The sequence below is a fragment of the Gymnoscopelus microlampas genome (genome assembly GCF_963454915.1).
Source record: "Gymnoscopelus microlampas genome assembly, chromosome: 5".
Lineage (NCBI taxonomy): Eukaryota > Metazoa > Chordata > Actinopteri > Myctophiformes > Myctophidae > Gymnoscopelus > Gymnoscopelus microlampas.
The window spans coordinates 44619890-44643446 of NC_139942.1; the positions used below are offsets into that span (position 1 = coordinate 44619890).

Genomic DNA, 23557 nt, shown 5'->3' on the forward strand with positions numbered 1-23557 from the left:
AAGCTCTCTCTTGCTGCTCTCTCTCTCTCTCTCTCCTCCTCCTGCTCACCCATGCACCACTGAACCAGACTCACCTGCGGCACCATGTTCTTGAAGGAGTCCATGATGCGAGAGCTCTTGGCCTCCTGGTAGTAGGAGAAACAGCCTGTGATGATCACCACCGCCGCCAGCACCACTCCCAGGTACAGCTGCAATGGAGGGAGGAAGGAGGTGGCATTGTGGCAATCAAAGGGATCAATGTGAATGTAGCAGCGTTGTTGATTTCTTCGACTAAAACCGTGACGAAGAATGTTCGACGAAGTCATTTCGCTGAATATATCCAATCTACAAGTTCGTAAAGCTCTGTAGAGCTTGTAGATTGTTTGAATTATTTTCTGAACACAGCTATTAGTCCAGGCAAACTAGCGTTTCACATCAAAGTAAAGTAAAACTGAATTATTTTATTCACAGACCACTTCTATGAAGTCACCAGAACAACATACTAAAAGTCCTAAAATGTTTAATTGGTATCATTCCAAAATGGCCGCCAATTATTGTCAAAAAGTCATAAAATGATGGTAACAGATTGTTTTCCTATAGTTGCGGAAATATCTTGCCCGACAATTATTGTCAAAAAGACATAAAATTATGGTGAGTCCAATTTTCATCCGTCTGAGATTTAAATGTACTTCCAATTACATTTTGAGGTGAGCAATTCAGATAAAATATCAAAAAAATATTTTGAACCAATATAACAGAACTACATGGTGTTATTACCAGATATTCTAGCAGCATTTCACATCACAGTAATTGTAACAGATTTTTTTTCACCATACATCATTTCAATGAGGTGTCCAGAACAACATACTAAAAGTCCTAAGAAATCAAAGTTGCGGAAGTATGTTTAATACGGCATCAATCCAAGATAAAGTAAAAGCCATAGAAAAGCCATAGAAAATGATGGTGAGTCAATGTCAATTAAACATATTTCCGCAACTAGGATTTGTTAGAACTTTTAGTATGTTGTTCTGGACACCTCATAGAAATGATGTATGTAGAAAAATAATCTGTTACAATGACTTATATTTTGAGCTACAAAATGAGCTAGTTTGCCTGGACTGTATGTAATATACACACACACACACACACACACACACACACACACACACACACACACACACACACACACACACACACACACACACACACACACACACACACACACACACACACACACACACACACACACACACACACACACACACACACACACACACACACATTGTATACACAGCAGTAAGAGGTTAAGTGTCTTGCTCAGGGACACTTCTACGCCATAAACCGGGTGGTCTGGGGTGGGGGTTCGAACTGCCAACCCTCTGATTGACAGACAGCCCCCGGACCCCCCCCCCCCCCCCCCCAAAAGAAATCTGGCATGGGTTGGGCTTTAGAATAGATCAATGTCACCATTGATTCGGGTTATAAAACTCACATGTAAGCAGGTTTTTTTTCGTAGAGCAGCAGAGGGGATTAGCAACCCTGTTTTAAACCAGCAGCCAAAAACCTCAGTAGTGGGATACAAAGGAAAAGTTTAAAGGGAGAAAACCTTGGGAGGGAACGATTGCCGATTTCCAAAAGGAAACACAACATTATACCAAGCAGAGTTCACATGTTTCTGCTGTGTCGACTGCATCAGGGTGTTTCTTCAAGGTTAACCCGTTAAGACCGGGAAACGCATCATCTGTGTGTCATTTTAAGATTTATTTGGGCTATTCAAAAATAGCAGATCTACAAGCTCATATGATCAGCTATGAGCTTGTAGATCTGCTTTTTTTTTTTTATCGTGAACATTTGTGCAAATGTTTGAATACTTTTTTTTTAAAGCGAACATTCATAACTGAAATATTTGCTTCTGGGGGGGTCCCTGGAACAACATATTTTGAGATGGGGGGTCCGCGGCCAAATACATATCATTTTGGGTGGTCCTAAGACATTTGTAGAATCCCCCCAGAGGCAAAGATTTGAGTTACAAATATTCGCTTTAAAAAAAGATATATATATTCAAAGATTTGAACACATTTTCAAAGAAATTTTTCAAAAATAGCAGATCTACAAGCTCATAGCGCGGCACTCGTGCCGCGCTATGAGCTTGTAGATCTGCAATTTTTGAATAGCCCAAATAAATCTAAAAGTGACACAGACAGATGCGTTTCCCGGTCTTAATGGGTTAACAGATGTCTCCCAAATATATGCAGTTTATATAAAACCTAGATAAAAACCCGAGCACCGAGCGTCTGATCTGTGCGGTGACTGAGAGACTCGTTATGTCCACACTGACTGTGAGTTAGTTGTAGAACAACTTCAAGGTTTCGACGCTTTCTTGTGGAAGCAGCCGTGAGAAGCGGCCAACTCTAATTTTCGGTGGTGGTTGGTTTTCATTCCACTTCGCCTGAAGTGACTATTTTCATCAGCCCTCAAACCTTATAGCTACAACACCTTTAGCAAAAACATTTGCACTCGTCGTAAACTTTCTGTCGCCTCAAATACACACGCGGTGGTGGGAAAAGTAAAGGTAGGGTAAGTGATATTTTTTGGTTAAAACAAAAAGTATTTTGTTAAAAGGTTAAAACACTATATTCTGATAGTAATCATTGCTATAGAGTGTTTTTTCAGTAACAGATGTCTCCCTGTCTCTCCAGCTCTTTAATAAACATAAAATACATTTTCTGGTAGGTGTCAGAATCTCAGCCAATCAGGAGAAAGTACCAATGTTTAAGCTTAATTTGTATAGTGTTCCTTTTCCAATTTTGTCTGCTCATTTCTTAGTGTCATCACTTCCAATTTAACTTGTTTAATCTGTATCCTGATTGAGTTCTCTGTCCTGGTTGGATAAAATTGGAAATGAAACTGAAACTGAAACAAAAATGCATTTTCTGTTTAATAAAGAGGTGGAGAGACAAGGAGACTCCTTTTACTGAACAAACACTCTATAGCAATGAGTACTATCAGAATATAGAGCTATTTAACACTTATTTTAACCAAAGGAAAACACTTACCCTAACTTTAAGTAAAAGTATCAATACTGCAATGTAGAAATACTCCCGTGGCTAGTGAAAGTCCGGAATTCAAAATGTATTTGAGTAAAAGTACTAAAAGAATTGGTATCAAAATGTACGTAAAGTAACAAAATTAGAAAGGACTCATTATGCAGAATGTCCCATTTCACAAGTTTTCAAATTCTTTTGAAAATAGCAGATGCGACGCATTGTGAGCTTGTAGATCTGTTATTTTCAGATGGTGAAATGTATATATGGTTGAAGTGGTTAATGTATGTTTTATGATATTATAATTTATATCAGCAAAGTAACTAAAGTTTTCAAATAATTGTAGTGGAGTAAAAGTACAATATTTGCCTCTGAGATGTAGTGGAGTAGAAGTAAAAGTACAGAAATTTGGATATCCTCCAGTAAAGTAAATGTACTTAGTTACTTTACACCACTGTATACATGGGTTGTTGTGGAAGAAAGAGAAGAAAGGAACGCGTGTTTTTGGCATAGTTTGCATCTTTTTTTTTTTCAATCAACAACCATGGATTTCCCATGGTTGTTGATTGGAAAAAAAGGATACAAACTCGGTTCGTAAAGACACAGGTTTTTGTTTTGTTTTGTGTTTTTTCCAAACCTCATTGATTTTCTAAAGGTATACAAATAAGGAGAGTAAGTTAAAGACACTCTTTCTCTTTGTAAAGCAGCGGAGCAGTGCTTGTTTCATCTTTTATGTCCAACACAGCCCCCCCCCGGCCCCCCCGGGCAAGGCAGTTGTGAGGCAGAAAATGCACCCGTATCTTTAGCCCATTAAGACCGGGAACGCATCTGTGTGTGTGTGTGTGTCATTTTAAGATTTCTTTGGCTATTCAAAAATAGCAGATATACAAGCTCATAGCGCGGCACCGAGTGCCGCGCTATGAGCTTGTAGATCTGCTATTTAAAAAAAGAAATTAAAGGTGGAGTTCACCCAAAAAATGACTTATTTTCTATCAATTGCACACCCTATGAAGCCTTGAATCCATGGATTATTTTTTTGTTTTTGTCGCATTCCTAAGCGAATAATTTGATTCCCGTCTCCTACCGGCTAATGTATCCGGTAGGAGACACAAAGTGGATTATTTGTGTCTCCTACCGGAAATACACACGGTCATCAAATTATTGTCTTAGGAATACCACAAAAACAAGAATAAATCCATGAAATCAAGGCTTCATGGGGTGTGTAATTGATAGAAAATAAGTCATTTTTTGGGTGAACTCCTCCTTTAAGAGCATTTTTGCAAATCTTTGAATATGTACATTATTTTTAAGTGAACTAAATATTTTGAGATGGGGTAAACGGCCAAATACATATCATTTTGGTGGTCCTTGACATGAGAAAAGTTTGAATACCACTGATATTATAGCAGCATAAGTTTTTTCAAAAAACTGTTTAGAAGACATTTTGTAGAATCCCCAGAAGCAAAGATTTGAGTTACAAATGTTCGCTTTAAAAAAAAAAGATTTGCAGATCTACAAGCTCGTAGCACGGCACTCGGTGCCACGCTATGAGCTTGTAGATCTGCTATTTTTTAATAGCCGAATAAATCTAAAAAATGACACAGATTCTTTCCCGGTCTTAATGGGTTAGACAATCACTGTGTGCTGTCACAGACAGTCCCAGGCCATCCGTTTCATTGTCCAACGTAGCAGTAGCCTCCAGGCCTTGTCTCTCTTTTTAACGGCATCACAGATTAAACTCTCAGCTCTGTGTTTTTTTTTATTTTATTAACCCATTAAGACCTGGAACTGTGTCATTTTTAGATTTGAGCTAAAAAGCATTATTTTACACTTTGGGCTATTCAAAAATAGCAGATATACAAGCTCATAGCGCGGCACCGAGTGCCGCGCTACGAGCTTGTAGATCTGCTATTTTTGAAAATTCGTGAAAATGTGTGCAAATCTTCTGAATATACAGTGTATATATTTTTAAAGCGAACATTTTTAACTCAAATCGTTGCTTCTGGGGGGTCCCTGGAACAAGATATTTTGATGGGGGTCCACGGCCAAATACATATAACTTTGGGGGTCCTTGACATGAAAAAGATTGAGCACCACTGATATAGAAACATACGTTTTTCAGAAAACTGTTGAGATTTAGGAGACATGTAGAATTGGCATCAGGTCTCAATGGGTTAAGCTTTCAAAGAGACTTGTTCTCGTTCACAAAGCTTCAGCCCAACCGCCTATAATTAAAGGAATTAAACGTTATGCTGCTGCCTTTGGGTGAAACCACAAATGACAACTCTTTAGGAATTAAACCACTTCGTCTTGAGCCCTGGATACTTATGTCATACGCCCAAATAGACGGAAATAGCTGATCTACAAGCTCACAATTATGCAACCCATTGCAACGCGTTATGAGCTTGTAGATCTGCTATTTATATATTTTTGGGGAAAATGTTGAAAGTGGTTAAGCAAAACTTCTGTACTTTCTTGATCAGCGATCTGGGCATTTTGGAAAAATACTGAAGTAATTTTAAAATATTGATTGATTCACTGTGATCCTGTATTCCTGTATCCATACTTTCAGTGTTAAGTGGTCACATGCAGTGGTGTAAAGTAACTAAGTACATTTACTCAAGTCCTGTACTTAAGTACAATTTTGAGGTATTTTTACTTTATTGGAGTATTTTACATTTTCAGTACTTTTACATCTACTCCACTACATCTCAGAGGCAAATATTGTACTTTTACTCGACTACAATTATTTGAAAACTTGAATTACTAGTTACTTTGCAGATATAAATTATTATATTATAAAACATATACATTAACCACTTCAGTCCTATTTTGAACATAGGCTATTTTCAAACATTTTTAGTACTTTTACTTTTGAAACTTTAAGTATATTTTGATGCCAGTACTTTTGTACTTTTACTCAAGTAACATTTTGAACACAGGCCTTTTACTTGTAAGAGAGTATTTTTATATTGTGGTATTGCTACTTTTACCTAAGTAAAATACGTGAGTACTTCTTCCACCAGTTGGGCCGCAGAACGCTTGTTCTGAGACTTTAAAGTGGGTCCCGGTTGATCCAGAACATGTTGAGAACCACTGCCTTATCACTTATCAGTCAGGGATCTTGTAATCCATAAATCTAAGTGAAAATATATGAAAGTGTATATACTGTAAATGTTTAACACCTGACAGCAGGGATATGCAAAACAGTCTTCTTCTGGGGGTGTAGATTACTGCTCATACTGCGTGAAGACACTTGAGGCTTTGAATCAGCCCGCTAGAGCATCTAGTGTTATCTACTGAAGTATAGAGATTCTTATTGTTTGCTGGGGGATTAAAGACCGTGTGTGTGTGTGTGTGTGTGTGTGTGTGTGTGTGTGTGTGTGTGTGTGTGTGTGTGTGTGTGTGTGTGTGTGTGTGTGTGTGTGTGTGTGTGTGTGTGTGTGTGTGTGTGTGTGTGTGTGCGCTGACTTAATGTTATGCAGCGGTCTAATGCTGTCTAAGATTTTGGTGATTAGTGAGGATATTCATTGTAAAATAATAACTGGTACCTTACATACAGTATGGATATCTGCTGTCCTGTTCCACCCTGGCTGGTCTAATTGTTCATGTACCGCACGCACGCACGCACACACACACACACACACGCACTCTCTCTCGTGGCAACACTTAATTCTGTATCTGTCCTGTGTTTCACACATGTGGGACAGTGTCACCACAATAGAATTTGAATAATAAAGGACTGAACAGAATTAAAAGGATGCAAGAATCAATTTGTGCCCTCTGTTGTGGATATTAACCCTTTAAGACCGGGGACGCAGCTGTGTCATTTTATAGATTTCTTTGGCTATTCAAAAATAGCAGATCTACTTGTTTGTAGATCTGCTATTTTTGAAAAATCTTGATTGTTTAATTTAAAGCAAACATTTTTTACTCTGATCTGTGCTTCTCTGATCTTTGTCCCTGGAACAAAACATTTTGAGATGGGGGGGTCCGCGGCCAAATACATATCATTTTGGTGGTCCTTGACATGGAAAAGTTGGAGCACCACAGATATAGAAACATACTGTTAGGATTTAGAAAACATCTTAGATATGTACAGTATTTGGCCGCGGACCCCCCCATCTGAAAATGCACACATTTTCAAGATTTTTCAAAAATAGCAGAGATACAAGCTCGTAGCGCGGCACTCGGTGCCGCGCTACGAGCTTGTAGATCTGCTATTTTTGAATAGCCAAAGAAAATCTTAAAATGACACGGATATGCGTTCCCGGTTGAAATGGGTTAAAATAGGAACATGATAAAAAAATAATAATAACCCTTCCACCCAACCCCCACAACCCTCGATGCATTGTTGCTGTTAATATGGGAATTAATTATTTTATGTATCAGTTGTGTTTTATTGTCTAGCTGTGTACTATTATTATGTGCCAGAGCGCCAAAGGCACATATCCATTTTATGTAAAAATGTAATGGATAGCAACGTTTGCATTGTCTTTATCTTTATTTCCCTTGTGGGATTAACACAGGTCTAATTACTATCTAATGTTGTGTGCATGTGCTGTGTATTGTGTTCAGCTCTGGTCTGGACAGTAACAAAGTACATTTACTTTAACCCATTGAGACCTGAAGCCGATTCTTCTACATGTCTCCTAAATCTCAACAGTTTTGTGAAAAACGTATGTTTCTATATCAGTGGTGCTCAATCTTTTTCATGTCAAGGACCCCCAAAATTATATGCATTTGGCCGCGGACCCCCATCAAAATATCTTGTTCCAGGGACCCCCCAGAAGCAAAGATTTGAGTAAAAATGTTCGCTTTAAAAATGTATCTATTCAAAGATTTGCACACATTTTCACAAACGTTCAAAAATAGCAGATATACAAGCTCGTAGCGCGGCACTCGGTGCCGCGCTATGAGCTTGTATATCTGCTATTTTTGAATAGCCCAAAGTGTAAAATAATGCTTTTTAGCTCAAATCTAAAAAATTACACAGTTCCAGGTCTTAATGGGTTAAGTACCTAAAGGTAGGGTAAGTGATATTTTTGGTTAAAACAAAAAGGCCTTTGTTAAAAGGTTAAAGCTCTATATTCTGATAGTAATAATCATTGCTATAGAGTGTTTGTTCAGTAACAGGAGTCTCCCTGTTTCTCCAGATCTTTATTAAACAGAAGATTCTATTTCAGGTACAGTATGTGACAACATTTCAGCCAATCAGGAGAAAGTACCCATTTATCAGCTTCATTTCTATAGGTTTTCCAGTTTGACTTTTGTCTGCTCATTTCTTTGTGTCATCATTTCCAATTTAACTTGTTTAATCTGTATCCTGACCGAGTTCTCTTTCCTGATTGGATGAAAATCGGTATCCTGACCTGAAAATGCATTTTCTGTTTAAAGAACTGGAGAGACATGGAGACTCCTGTTACTGAACAAACACCCTATAGCAATGAGTACTATCATTTTAACCAAAGAAAATAACTTACCCTACCTTTAAGTAAAGACATTTGAGCATCTGTATTTCTTTTCACTCCATTACATATTCAAAGACAAATATTGTACGTTTGACTGCACTACATTTATAGTAAGGGAACAAGTACATTATGAATAAACCACTTAAGCCCAATTTCACATATTGTGAAATAGCAGCTCTACCAGCTCACAACGTGCCACATCACATGGCCAAAATAGTGATATTTCAACTATTATTTATATTTCTTGCTGGAAAATCTTTGAATTTGTTGGGAGGGGGGGGGGGGGGGGGTTTCTGAATTTGAATCGTAATACTTAATGTATTTTTAAAGCAAGTACTCCAGTACTTTAACTTAAGTACAGATTTGACAGAGCAACTTTCACTTGCAGTGGTATAATATTTGACTGTGGAGTATCTTTGACTCAAGTACAGCGTGTGTGTGTGTGTGTGTGTGTGTGTGTGTGTGTGTGTGTGTGTGTGTGTGTGTGTGTGTGTGTGTGTGTGTGTGTTTTGTATTGATTTATTGACAACAAGCATATGTACAACCAAAAACATGCACATTTTAGTCAAAAGGATGGCACAAGAATTTCCATTGCGGTCCCATAAATACAGTTAAAAAACAAGAAAATACATCATTTAGCAAAATCAGCGTCATGTGGTATTTAGAAAACTCTTTAGGGAGGACTTAAAACTAGAAGTACACCCAATCAATGTTGTGACTGCAGGCAATAACCCATTCCTATGTGACAGCTGCAGAATACCAAAAAATAGGCCTTTCCAATACTGCTTATGACTTTACATGGAACACCATTTTTGGCGCTGCCCCTGGTGGCATATCCATGCACATCACAACGCCTTGAAACGTATGTGTGTGTGTGTGTGTGTGTACAAACACTTTGTAAGAGATGGGAAAATTGCATTTCCCTCCCCTTGTGGTCTCCTGATAGATGTTTTTTCAGGCCAATTTGGAAAGAAACCAGCGTTCCACATCCTTTTAAATGGATGGTGTCACTGTCAGGACATATTCCACATTTTGGTGGCAGAACAGTAATGAAAACTTTTCCATGTTTGTTTCCCATGTCTAAATGTGGGTGGTACCAGATTATGGTCGCTCCCTCTGGTGTGGTCTGTGTGTGTGTGCGCGTGCATGTCTGTGTCTGTGTCTGTGTGTGTGTGTGTGTGTGTGTGTGTGTGCGTGTGTGTGTGTGTGTGTGTGTGTGTGTGTGTGTGTGTGTGTGTGTGTGTGTGTGTGTGTGTGTGTGTGTGTGTGTGTGTGTGTGTGTGTGTGTGTGCGCGTGCGTGCGTGCATAGGGCTGTCACGATTACAAATTTAAGTTGACGATTAATTGTCACTCAAATAATTGCTATTAACGATTTAACTGTGTGTTTGGGCGTTGAACATTGGATAATATGATGCCTTTTAGGCTTCATAATCAAAAATTCAAATTGCACAGGTTCAGATACGACAAATAACTGAAATAAACAAAGAAATTATTGACATTTTTAAACAAATTGTAAAAAAAAACAGTAATAGCTGCAAGCTTACAATTAAAAAAAAAGGTTTAGTGGTTAACATTAACCATAATTGTAAGCTTATAGATCAGCTATTTCTCCTTTTTTAATATTTGAAAATGTGTGAGAATGTTTCAACATGGAAACGATTATGACGATTATCCAAAAATAATTACGATTAGACGATTATGTAATAATTGTGACAGGCCTATGCGTGTGTGTGTGTGTGTGTGTGTGCGTGCGTGCGTGCGTGCGTGCGTGCGTGCGTGCGTGCATGCGTGCGTGCGTGCGTGCGTGCGTGCGTGCGTGCGTGCGTGCATGCGCGTGTGTGCGTGCGCGTGCGTGCGTGCGTGCGTTTTGCGTGTGTGCGTTCACTCACGTTGTCGTTGACGGGCTCGTCCTCCGTGGCCACCTGGATGCTGAAGGCGAAGAAGCAGAGGATGGCGCCGATCCACAGCAGGATGGAGAAGCCGCCGAACAGCTGGCGGCAGAACTTGACCCACTCCGGGGTGGTGGGGGGCGGGGTGAGGGCGTTGGGCCCGTCCCGGGCCAGCACCTCCAGAGCCTTGGCGGTGGTCAGGCCCTGAATGATGATGATGATGATGCAGGGACACACACACACGTTCAGAGGTTTAAATACGGATTATCCCTTTAAGACCCAGGAACGCAATCTGTGTCATTTTTTAGATTTGAGCTAAAACCATTATTTTATACTTTGGCTATTCAAATATAGCAGATCTACAAGCTCATAGCGCGGCACCGAGTGCCGCGCTATGAGCTTGTAGATCTGCTATTTTTGAAAAATCGTGAAAATTTGTGCAAGTCTTTGAATGTATGTATTTTTTAAAGCGAACATTTGCAACTGTCAAATGTCACAACAAATGTCTTCATTTTTCTGAAAAACTATTGTTGCTATATATCAGTGGTTCTCAAACTTTTTCCATGTCAAAGACCCCCCAGAATGATATGTATTTGACCGCGGACCCCCACCTCAAAATATGTTGTTCCAGAGACCCCCCAGAAGCAGAAATTTGAGTTAAAAGTGTTCGCTTTAAAAATATATATATATTCCCTGTCAGGTCACAAGAAGGTCAGTTGGCTCTCATGCATTGAAGGAGGCATGAGCTCGGTCCTGGGCTCCCTGGGCTGGTGGGGGGAGTGTAGCGCCCAGGATCACTTAGAAAATTGTCACCGGGTGAAAAAGGGTTACAAAATCGTGGGATAAAAACAAAAAATAAATGTAAAATATATATATATATATATATTCAAAGATTTGAAAACATTTTCACGATTTTTCAAAATAGTAGATCTACAAGCTCATAGCGCGGCACTCGGTGCCGCGCTATGAGCTTGTATATCTGCTATTTTTGAATAGCCAAAGTATAAAATAATGGTTAAAAAAGTGGTTACACAGGTGCATTCCCGGTTTTAATGGGTTATCTGAAGGCACCTGATGCAAACGGAATTCTTCCACAGAGAAGGCTGTTCAACAGCTGAAACTCTGCCAAAATGTAAATAATGAACTCTGTGACTGACTGCACTGCTGAACTTTACGACCGCATGGATTAACTTGACTGCAACCCTTTTGATGTGTTTTACTGTCTTGTATCTATTTATTTATGCAAGACCATGTTGTGTTGTGTGTTTTTTTTCCTCCTGCAGGGAGGCAAGCGTGGCTATCGAAATGTTAGGTTTTGGTTGTCATCTTTCTCTCTCGTCCTTAACCCATTAAGACTGGGAACGCATCTGTATCACTAGATTTCTTTGGCTATTTTTTGGTAAAGAAAGTGTGAAAATGTGTGCAAATCTTTGAATATATCAATTATTTTCAGAAATCTTTGCTTCTGGGGGCCCTAGAACAACATATTTTGAGAGGGGGGGGGGGGGGGGGTCCGCGGACAAATACATATAATTTTGGATGGTCCTTGGTTTGAGAACCACTGATAGTATAGCAACAAAAAACTGTTTTAGAAGAATTATTTAGAAGGCATTAGAATACCCAGAAGCAAAGATTTGACTAAAACATTTTCGCTTAAAAATTTATAAAAACGTTCCCAATTTAAAAATGAATAAATAGCAGATCTGCAAGCTTGTAGCGCGGCACTTGGTGCCACGCTATGAGCTTGTAGATCTGTAATTTTTTGAATATCCCAAGTATAAGATAGCGGTTAAAGTGGTTTCAAATCTAAAATGACTTGGCACCTCAAAAGGAGAGGTGCCATTTAGCGGTCCCTGGCACAAATTATTTTCAGATGGGGGTCCGCGGCCAAATACACATCAATGCAGGGGGTCCTTGGGGATTCTTTAATGCTGAATATAGAATATACTGTGAAGTTGTGTACACAAAGTTAGGGCAGCTACTGAAGGAATAAATGCTGTTGGTGTATACAACCAAGTTTTTTCTTTTTATGCACATTTGATTGATGCTCTTTTCATTCTCTTTTTGCTCTTTTTGCACTCTCTTTTCTTTAACCCATTGAGACCTGAAGCCAATTCTCCTAAATCTCAACAGTTTTCTGAAAAACGTAAGTTTCTATATCAGTGGTGCTCAATCTTTTTCATGTCAAGGACCCCCAAAATGATATGTTTTTGGCCGCGGACCCCCATCAAAGTATTTTGTTCCAGGGACCCCCCCAGAAGCAAAGATTTGAGTTAAAAATGTTCGCTTTAAAAATATATATATTCAGAAGATTTGCACACATTTTCACGATTTTTCAAAAATAGCAGATCTACAAGCTCGTAGCGCGGCACTCGGTGCCGCGCTATGAACTTGTAGATCTGCTATTTTTGAATAGCCCAAAGTGTAAAATAATGCTTTTTAGCTCAACATCATCATTCTGTTGTTGCTATTATCTATGCTGCTGCATTGTCTGAGGGAATCCAAAGCAAAATAAGTTGTACTCTTATGTACCTGTACACAAGATGTAACAATACAGTACAATCTTGAACCTTGACATGAAAATTACATTACAATACGCTCATTTAGCAGAGTGGTTCTCAAACCTTTTCAAGTCAAGGACCCCCAAATTGACACTTATTACCCCGCGGACCCCCATTTGAAAAGATAAGCCAGGGACCCCCCATAAGAGAAGGTTTCTACGGCTCTCTAGCAGTGATTCTCAACCATTTTAATTTGAAGGACCCCCAGTTTGACATGCATTAGGGCTACGGACCCCCATTTAATGGCATTCATACCTCTGGGACCCCAATTCATTTCGTAAAATCAATGTTAATTTAACTCTGAGAGTGTACAAATGGAACCAAATGGACCCGGTAGGGTCCATTTGGTTCCATTTGTACACTCTCAGAGTTACAGACCCATAAGGTTCCATTTGGTTCCATTTGTACACTCTCAGAGTTACAAACCCATAAGGGTCCATTTGGTTCCATTTGTACACTCTCAGAGTTACAAACCCATAAGGGTCCTTTTGGTTCCATTTGTACACTCTCAGAGTTACAGACCCATAAGGGTCCATTTGGTTCCTGTCCATCATTTAGCTGGGGACCCCCTGGAACCCCCTCAAGTACCCCTGGGGGTCCCCGGACCCCCACTTTGAGAACCAATGATTTAGCAGACGCTTTTTATCCAAATCGACTTACAATAAATGCATTCAAAATGTCTGAGAAGAACCGCCGATATTATGCAGTGATGGTGAAGGAGGCCGCATGCTTTCATGTTTAAACACAGATCCATTTCCATTACAGTGGGACGCTAGCCGGCTATTTCTCCTGCCTCATTCCATGGAGGAGCGTGGTGACCCCCTTTACCCTGTCCTTTGGTTTCTTAAGGCTGAGCGTCTTGTTATTACGGCTATCGGCCCGTTAACACATCTCTGTGTGGATCTATCTGATGTGTGTGAGTGTGCGTTTGTGATAAGGATTAAAGATGGCAAACAGAGCCAGGGAGCAGCAGCGCAGAGGACCCGAGATGGATCGAACATCGCCAGAGTAACAGTAGGGTGGGGGGGGGGCTTGGGGCTTCGGGGGGGGGGGGTGTGATGCTATAGCTGCTAGAGATTAGATCTCTGAGAAGACAATGAAGCTGCAATCCTTATTTTAATGAATGAAAAATGTATTTTAACCTACTGTATCAGTAGAGCAGTTGTTTTCCTGCATGTCAAGGACACGTAGTATTTGGCCGTGGACGCAACTGAACATGTTTTGTGCCAGGGAGTAGGCTACACCATACAACATTTGTGTAGTTAAAATGTTAATCCATTAAGACCTGGAACTGTGTCATTTTTAGATTTGAGCTAAACACACTTTGGGCTATTCAAAAATAGCAGATATACAAGCTCATAGCGCGGCACCGAGTGCCGCGCTATGAGCTTGTAGATCTGCTATTTTTGAAAAATCGTGAAAATGTGTGCAAATCTTTGAATATATATATTTTTAAAGCGAATATTTTTAACTCAAATCGTTGCCTCTTGGGGTCCCTGGAACAACATATTTTGATGGGGGTCGGCGGCCAAATGCATATCATTTTGGGGGTCCTTGACATGAAAAAGTTTGAGCACCACTGATATAGAAACATACGTTTTTCAGAAAACTGTTGGGATTTAGGAGACATGTAGAATCGGCTTCAGGTCTCAATGGTTTAACCTACTGTATCAGTAGAGAGCAGTTGTTTTCCTTTTTTTTTTGTGTTTAAAATAGCCGATCTACAAGCTCACGTCTATTTTCAAATATAGGTGTAAATGGTGTCATATACTGTAGGTCAGGTGTATGTGTATGCATGCAATGCATCTTTCCTTGTTTCATGCATTCATACATACATGTTTGTGTACGTGTAAGTGTGCAAGTGAGTGTGAGTGTGAGTGTGAGTGTGTGTGTGTGTGTGTGTGTGTGTGTGTGTGTGTGTGTGTGTGTGTGTGTGTGTGTGTGTGTGTGTGTGTGTGTGTGCAGGGCCGGATTGACCCTTCGTGGTGCCCAGTGCAACAAAACGTTTTCGTGCTCCCCCAGGACCAGTTTGTCAGCAGGTGAGGGGGACATTATTGTAAGTGCTGCAGCACTTAATGTCCTTGCATTTAAGCCAGCACTGTGTGTGTGTGTGTGTGTGTGTGTGTGTGTGTGTGTGTGTGTGTGTGTGTGTGTGTGTGTGTGTGTGTGTGTGTGTGTGTGTGTGTGTGTCCGCGTGCGTGCGTGTGTGTGTGTGTGTGTGTGTGTGTGTGTGTGTGTGTGTGTGTGTGAGTGCGTCAGTTACCCGATTTAAGTCCACTGTATAACGTTTGCTCAGTTCATCCAGAGATATCTTGTGGTCATCCTATAAAGAAACAGAAATGTGTGGAAACTAGAACATGAACGTAACACATACAGTACAACAAGAACCTAGACAAGACCAGGCAGTCTGTGACACGTCTGTGACAGAATGTTTACAACTGTAGAGAAGGAGGCAATATCGTGAGTATTTCGGACAGTCTACAGTATGAAGAGGAAGCAGTGGTGTAAAGTAACTAAGTACGTTTACTCAAGTACCGTACTCAAGTACAATTTTGAGGTACTTTTACTTTACTGGAGTATTTCCAATTGTCTATACTTTTACTCCACTACATCTCAGAGGCAAATGTTGTACTTTTACTCCACTACAATTATTTGAAAACTTTGTTACTAGTTACTTTTCAAATATAAATCATGATATCATAAAACATACATTAACCACTTTAGCCCTATTTTATACCTAAGCTATTTGAAAATAGCCGATCTACAAGCTCACAACGCGTCGCGTTGTGAGCTTGTAGATCTGCTATTTTCAAACATTTTAGTACTTTTACTTTTGGTACTTTAGGTACATTTTGATACCAATACGTTTGTACTTTTAATCAAGTACATTTTGTATTCTTCTTTTTTTTTTTACTTGTAACAGAGTACCACATTGCAGTATTGATACTTTTACTTAAGTAAGAAATGTGAGTACTTTTTTCCACCACTGCATGCAGACCACTTACAGGTATACATTACAGTACATATCTCAATCATAGTCCCATGGGCCAGACGCATTCAAATCTATAGGCATGCCAGGCACGTCAAACCGTGAGTTGTGGAATTCCACAGTATAAATGTCATCATGACTGGACTGGAGGATGTAGCTACACTGTACAGACAGTATACCTTGGTACAAGATGACTATTATATTATATTATGTGGTGAAAATGTGTCTGTGCGGCTATAGCAGAATGGAATGGCACGGTAATGACATCACAAGCGGAGGAGGAAGGAGCTATGCTGCATTGACAGTACTCAGGCTGGTACAATATTGGCCCATACAGTACATACATAGCATTACAAAACCAGCTACATTTTGCAATGCCATGGAAGCCCCTCTACTGTTAACTGTGAAACTGAATATATACCGATGGTATAAGTGTCTGCATATTTGTTCATATATAGGGTTTGTCAGGTTGGAATTATTCCCCTTCTGACATCACAGCAGTGAGTATGGGAAATGTTGGTGGCGGGCCGATTTAGCTTTTCAAACACCCCATTTTTGGGCGGTGCAACCGCCCCTATATGTGAGGTTTGGACCCCCACCCATTGCACCCCCCAACCCTGCGCTGTGATTGGCCACCATTGTACCCCCCTAACCCTGCACCGTGATTGGCTAGTGAAACACATGACACATGTGAAGTCCTATAAATAGGACTGTGCACTTAAAAAAAAACACATTTATGTTTTTTTTAAAGTGAATCAACCACTGTGATGACCACTGTGACCACACCGCCCACTTCACACTGGGTGCGATTTTTTATTTTTTCCACATTAGAACTTCCAGCGTTTAAAATTATCTGCCGACTTGGAATCGAACCTGGGAGCTGCATGCGGCCTCCCGGGGGGGGGGCTCTCTAACCATTCAGCTATGGCCTCCTCCCATCATCCCAAGCTGATCAGATAGTTTTTCACCCCAGCCAGCCTGTAATGGTGTCAGAACCCATCCGACAGCACTATAACCCATTCAGACAGGGAACGCATCTGTGTCATTTTTAGATTTCTTTGGGGCTATTCAAAAATAGCAGATCTACAAGCTCATAGCGCGGCACCGAGTGCCACGCTATGAGCTTGTAGATCTGCTATTTTTGGGGGAAAATAATGAAAATGTGTGCAAATCTTTGAATATGTATTTTTTTAAGCGAACATTTGTGACTAAAATCTTTGCTTCCGGGGGATTCTACAAATGTCTTCTAAACAGTTTTTTTTTTTTTTAAACATGTTGCTATAATATCAGTGGTTCTCAAAAAATTATATGTATTTGGCCGTGGACCCCCATTTAAAAATATTTTGTTCCGGGGACCCCCAGAAGTTGTAACAGAGTTAAAAATGTTCGCTTTAAAAAAATATGTCTTAAACGATTTTTCAAAAATAGCAGATCCACAAGTTCATCTACGAGCTTGTAGATTTGTTATTTTTTTTAATAACCCAAAGAAAGCCAAAATATTACACACAGATGCGTTCCCGGTCTTAAATGGGATAAGGCAAGCGCTGGAGCAGATTGAACAGGCCGTTCTTGTTTATGGGCCAACCGTTTTCATTTATGGCATTGTTAGATCACCCAGGTGTCCCGGGCACAACTCTAGCTTGAGGGAGGGAGAGCTTGTGAGCGGTGCCTATGGAATCTGTCACTGTGTGTACAGTACAGTCAGTGTGCAGCGCATGCAGGGATGGAGTGGGATGGGATGGGGGGAGGGGGGTGACAGACAAGTTTTTCTTACTATGGACACTTCTTTCTTCAGCTCATCCAAATCCCTGTCCTTTTTCTTCCTCTTGTCTCCGCCCTCGGCACCGTTCTGGGGGACGCAGCGGACAGACAGACAGACAGACAGACAGACAGACAGACAGACAGAGAGAGAGAGAGATAACCATGCATCAAAACCCTGGAACGTTCAGAGCTACACATAAGTGTGATCACAGCAAAACACGATTTTCGACCTTCCGAGGTCGAAACATGTTGGCAATTGGCCAGTTGCCACCATAAAGGCTCGTCCCCCGTTTTTACCGAGTGCCCGGATCGTCTGTTTTTCCTCCGGTTTGATCCTGTGAGCACCATTGATACTTCTGACTACTTTTAACCATTTTATAGATCCTGTGAGCACCATTGATACTGTACTTCTAACTACTTTGAACCGTTTTTTATGTCTCATGTGAGCACCACCTGGTTGTCCTGTTTTCTCTAAAACACAATTATGTGTAAATGTAACCGCTTAAGGCCTATATCGTACGATGAATAGCAAAAAATAGCTGATCTACAAGCTCACGATGCAAAGATCGCCTATTTTGGCTAGCTCTGAATTTGTTTTCTTTTTTTTTTGGTTCCTTGTAATCTTTTTGATTATCGTGGAGAATAACAGCATCGTGTCCAATATAGGGACACCGCGTTGAAAGTGGTTAAGTCTGAGAGTGTGAAAATTGGTCTATTTTCACACTCTCAGACTTACATTTACACTCAAGGTTTTGCTGTGTGTGTGCGTGTGTGTGTGTGTGTGTGTGTGTGTGTGTGTGTGTGTGTGTGTGTGTGTGTGTGCGAGGGGCTGTAATCACATGCTTCTAAGTACACTCTAAGCAGCATTTTAAATGCATATACACTGTCTATCACAAACATATTCGCACAAACAATGTCCAGTGTGCGTCGTGTGCATGCGTGCATGTGTGTGTGTGTGTGTGTGTGTGCGTGTGTGTGTCTGTTCATTTCAATCCACCAGCAATATGTGAAGACGGAATGTTTCTATTTTCCCCCTCACGGTCTGTGTGTGTATGTGTATGTGTATGTGTATGTGTATGTGTGTGTGTGTGTGTGTGTGTGTGTGTGTGTGTGTGTGTGTGTGTGTGTCATGTACAGTGGAAGAATGGGCACATCAACGGAAAGCATATGCCCCTGTCACTCTCCTCACACAGGCAGCACGTGTGCATGTCAGTGAAAGGATACTGTGTGTGTGTGTGTGTGTGTGTGTGTGTGTGTGTGTGTGTGTGTGTGTGTGTGTGTGTGTGTGTGTGCGTGTGTGTGTGCGTGACACATTGAAAAAGTAATCAAAAAGAGCCAAAGAGAGGAGCAGAGAGCGGTAGGAGTGCCTGGAATCTGTGTGTCAGGCATAGCAATTTTCTCCCCACTGCGAGCGCGGCAGATTACCATGCAAGTCGCCCAATAAAGTTAAATGGAATCGGGCCTGATGGCACGAAAAAAAAAAAAGACAATGTTACGTAATTACGCGAGTAAACAGCAAGCCGAAACAAAATTAATCGCCGTTGAAATACCTGAGTGTTAATTTGAACTCGGGAGAGTATATGCCAATGTAAGTACATTACATTTGTGAGTACATTTGTATACTCTTCAGAGTTACAAAAAAAAGAATGAACAATTAACAAAATTAGCAATTTAACACTGAGACTTTTAGGGTGATATGGGAAAAAAATTATGAGGGGAAAATCTCCCCAAGGCAGTATTTTTCCATGATGCCTGTGTGTGTGCGTGTGCATGTGTGCGTGTGTGTACTGTAATATACTGCTAGAAACTTGAATCATGCATCATCCACTCAGTCTGAGACAGAAGGCTATATGCGCGGGGGGTTTGATTCTATGCAGATGATATACACCCATACATGAATACATAATGAACACTCTTAAGCATAAAAAGAACATAAAGACGGGAGACTTACCCCTCGACCCATGGCTTAGCTAGTTAATTCACACCCAGACGGAAGGTCGGTTGAAATACAGTATGAAGGACAGAACTGAACTTAGGGCCCCCCCCGGGCCAAGACTGTGGTGCCCCCCACCCATCCACACACACACACACACACCCTTTGACCCACCCACATACCCCCCCACGTGTGGAAGACACTGGTGGCTTATTTTGGGCCTGGCATCGATCCCTCCCAAAACACTCTCCCTCCCAACACTCACTCACTCCCACCCCCCTCCCTCCATAGTGCCTCCTGTCGAAGTAACCTGAGATGTACGCGCCCCCCCCCACACACACACACACACTCAACCCAACCACCCCCCCATTCATTATCCACACTCTCTCCGTGTCTTACGCACGCACACACACACACATGCAACGCATGCACACACACACATGCACAAACACACATACACACAGGGGTCTTCTGTGTGTAGTGTACCTGCACCTGTTCAATATATATGCCCCCTACCCGAGACACGCGCACACACACAACGCACGCACGCACGCACACACATTCCGTGTGTGTGTGTTCCCCCCGCAGAATAACCTGATCTGGCCGCCACAACAACAAGCCATCAATCAGTCAGTGTCACTGTGCCACACACACACGTGCACACACACACAAGCACACGCACAGGCGCACACGCACACGCACACACACACACACACACACACACGTGTGAGTGTTGCATGATGGGACGTCAACAGCAGAATGATAACAGGGCCTGCTTGCTTTCACAGCAGCAATAACAACAACATAAACATTGCACATTCTTCAAGTTATACTGCACTTTAACTGGATTGAATGTGCTAAAAAAGATCCCACTCCTACATTATAGACCGTTTCAACCGAATGGCGTTGCTAGGGAACAACCGGTTTGGGCCCAATTTCATTTCCTGTCAGCTGTTGATATTAGCAAACACTGTTGTCACGTTTGAAAAGGTCTCTCTACGCGACACACATTAATGAACTGTGCTGTTTTAGGGATGCAGAAATAGTCCAACACGCTGTGAGCTTGTAGATTGGCTATTTTAGAACGTGTGACAGACTTAAATTGTTTATCGATTCATTGATGTAGAAACAATCAGTGGTGGAAAAAAAGTGTTTTACTTAAGTAAAAGTATCAATACCACAATGTAGAAGTAGTCTGTTACAAGTAAAAGGCTTGTGTTCAGAATGTTACTTGAGTAAAAGTACAAAAGTATTGGCATCAAAATATACTTAAATACCACAAGTAAAAGTACTAAAACGTTTGAAAATTGTCAGGAATGAGTAACGGGAAGGACCCAAAAGCAGACGAGTAGGAATGCAGGATAGACTTAAATGTATTTATTGAGCCGAACAGGCTGGTTAACAAAGGTAGGTAAGTATTGCAACTTCACAATGGCTAACCGCCAAACACAGACTCTTCTAAACAAAGGTCTACGGACCAACAAGAACATAATGCCAACACAGGGTTTAAATAGACAGGGGAGTAACAGGACGCAGGTGAACTCAAACTACAATCAACACTGTGATTGGCTGGGGCACAACAGGACACAGGTGGAGAACATAACTAACTAGAAAATGTGCTCCTCGGAACACAGGTCTCCGCCAGTACTGTTTCTGATTAATCCTGTCTTACCTATTTATATTACATATTGTCACGTGTCACTTGACCAATGTTAGCTTGGCTGAGACGGACACATACACGGAGGGTAAAACTCTCCTGGCGGAGACAAAAAATCACACCCCATTCATATTTAGAAACAACAGTGGTCATCACAGTGATGGAAGCTCACTTCAAAAAATATAAATGATTTTTTGAAGTGTGTGGTGCTATTTATTGGTTTTTATGTCATCATGCGTCTCGCTAGCCAATCAAAGCATTGGTGACAACATATTGTCACTTGTCACGTGAAGCTTGACCAATGTTAGCTTGGCTCAGACGGACACACACACGGACGGACGGAGACGAAAACATACTCTCCACCATACTGGCGGAGACAATCAAGGGTAAGAGAGACAAGACAGGAACAGTAAACAAGGCAGACAGGAAACAATACTACAAAGTAAGATACGCAACATCAGGGCAAAAGGCAACAGAGTAACAACCAATACAAATATACAAATAGAACGTGAAGTATGCAGAAACATACAGTATGCATTTTACGCCTAACCGGCCTAAAGTGTCCACGACCATAAAAGGGCATGCAAGGTCTAAATAATAAAGTCGGCCTAACCAGCCTAAAGTGTTCATGACCAAATAAGGGCATTCAAGCTCTAAATAAAATGCTCTAAGTCAAAATGAAAATGGGATATACTCCAGTTAAGTAAACATTGCTCAAAAGTGTACTTAAGTACAGTACTTGAGTAAATGTACTTAGTTACTTTACACCACTGGAAACAATAATTTGGAGGGAAAACAAATATATAGGCTACATATGAAAACGCAATTCTCAAATGTTTGATTGATCGAAAAGTAACTGAGAGAATAATCAGTAAGATAATAATTGACAGTTGCAGCCTACATATATTTCACATTAACGTCAATATTAATGAGTCAATTAGTCGTTATTGTTCAAAAATTAACTAGTATGAACTTCCAAATTGGCCATTTGGTTAGCATCTTCCTCAGAGCATGTGGCATTGAGTGCAATAGAATAGCATATGTTTTACGTTGCTGCGTTGCTGACATGACAAGCTAACAGCTGGAAGAAGTGCCTGGGTCAGCAGCGCTATCACAACAGATGTACAAAGAGAATAGCAGGGCTTAGCAATGCTAAACAAATAGGCTACTTAAAGTAGTCATCAAAGTGTTACAATGTAAGACACTAATGTACCTCTTCTGATATAACAGCTCTATAATAGACCAGTGGTTCTCAACATTTTCAGGCCACAACCCCTAAAAGAATCATATTTAAACTGGGGAGCCCCCCAAAATAATCATATTTAAACTGGGGACCCCCCAAAATAATCATATTTAAACTGGGGAGCCCCCCCAAAATAATCATATTTCAACTGGGGACCCCCCCCACCCTGACAAGCACTTGGAATGAAGGAGTGGAGGCATACCATTTAGTTAGACTCAGTTCCACAGATAAATATTGTGAAAATAGCAGATCTACAATTATTATTCTTTTTTGTGTAACTTTGAGTTATATCCTATGTGTATGAAAGGTGCTATACGAATAAAGATCATTATCATTATCATCACAAGGCCTCACAACGTTGTGAGGCCTTGTGAGCGTGTACAGCTATTTTCAAAATGTAATAACTTCTTTTGCTATTTGACAATTTGGCCAGTAATGGTATTTTTCTTTTCTTTCTTCATTTCTTTTTTAGGTAGTAAAAAAGGTCTTCAATATTCACTTCACTGTCACCCCCCCGTGGACCCGTTAGGGTCCATTTGGTTCCATTTGTACACTCTCAGAGTTACAGACACATAAGGGTCAATTTGGTTCCTAACTATTAATTTGGCTGGGGGCCCCCTGGAACCCCCTCAAGGACCACTGGTGGTCCCCGGACCACTGGTTGAAAACCACTGGTATAGGGCATTCCATGAGTATGACGTCAGAGACTGAGGATGCAAACTAGCATTCTTGCTAACTCCTATATATTTACACAGACAGTGCATAATGTATTGATTAGACCACGGACCACCTGAGAGCTGCAAATGATTAATTGTTAATCATCATAGCTGCTCTAAAATATTCCAGAGAACCCCATGTGTTGAGAAGAATCAGTGTTGTGTGTAACTTACTTTGAATATCAGTCATTTTGAAACAGTCTCCTCCACAGTCAGGACAGACTCTTTGTCCTTTCAGCTCCACCACTCTTTTTCTTACTGGGAATGGGCTTGGGGTCCATATTTGATCAAGATGACATCCTTCTTCTCAAAC

General features: G+C 40.8%; 1 protein-coding gene across 1 annotated transcript in view; it reads right to left on the reverse strand.

The window, feature by feature from the left end:
• atp1a2a (ATPase Na+/K+ transporting subunit alpha 2a) overlaps nucleotides 1-19774 on the reverse strand; it is a 112265-nt gene extending 92491 nt beyond the window's left edge. Inside the window, exons 1-5 of the mRNA XM_084057115.1 lie at nucleotides 19647-19774; nucleotides 17709-17783; nucleotides 15209-15268; nucleotides 10385-10588; nucleotides 75-188 (exon numbers count right to left, since the gene is read on the reverse strand). Of these exons, the coding sequence (XP_083913241.1) occupies nucleotides 75-188; nucleotides 10385-10588; nucleotides 15209-15268; nucleotides 17709-17783; nucleotides 19647-19658 (465 nt within the window). The 5' untranslated portion in view covers nucleotides 19659-19774. The remainder of the gene's footprint in view (nucleotides 1-74; nucleotides 189-10384; nucleotides 10589-15208; nucleotides 15269-17708; nucleotides 17784-19646) is intronic.
• Between the last annotated feature and the right edge of the window lie 3783 nt (nucleotides 19775-23557).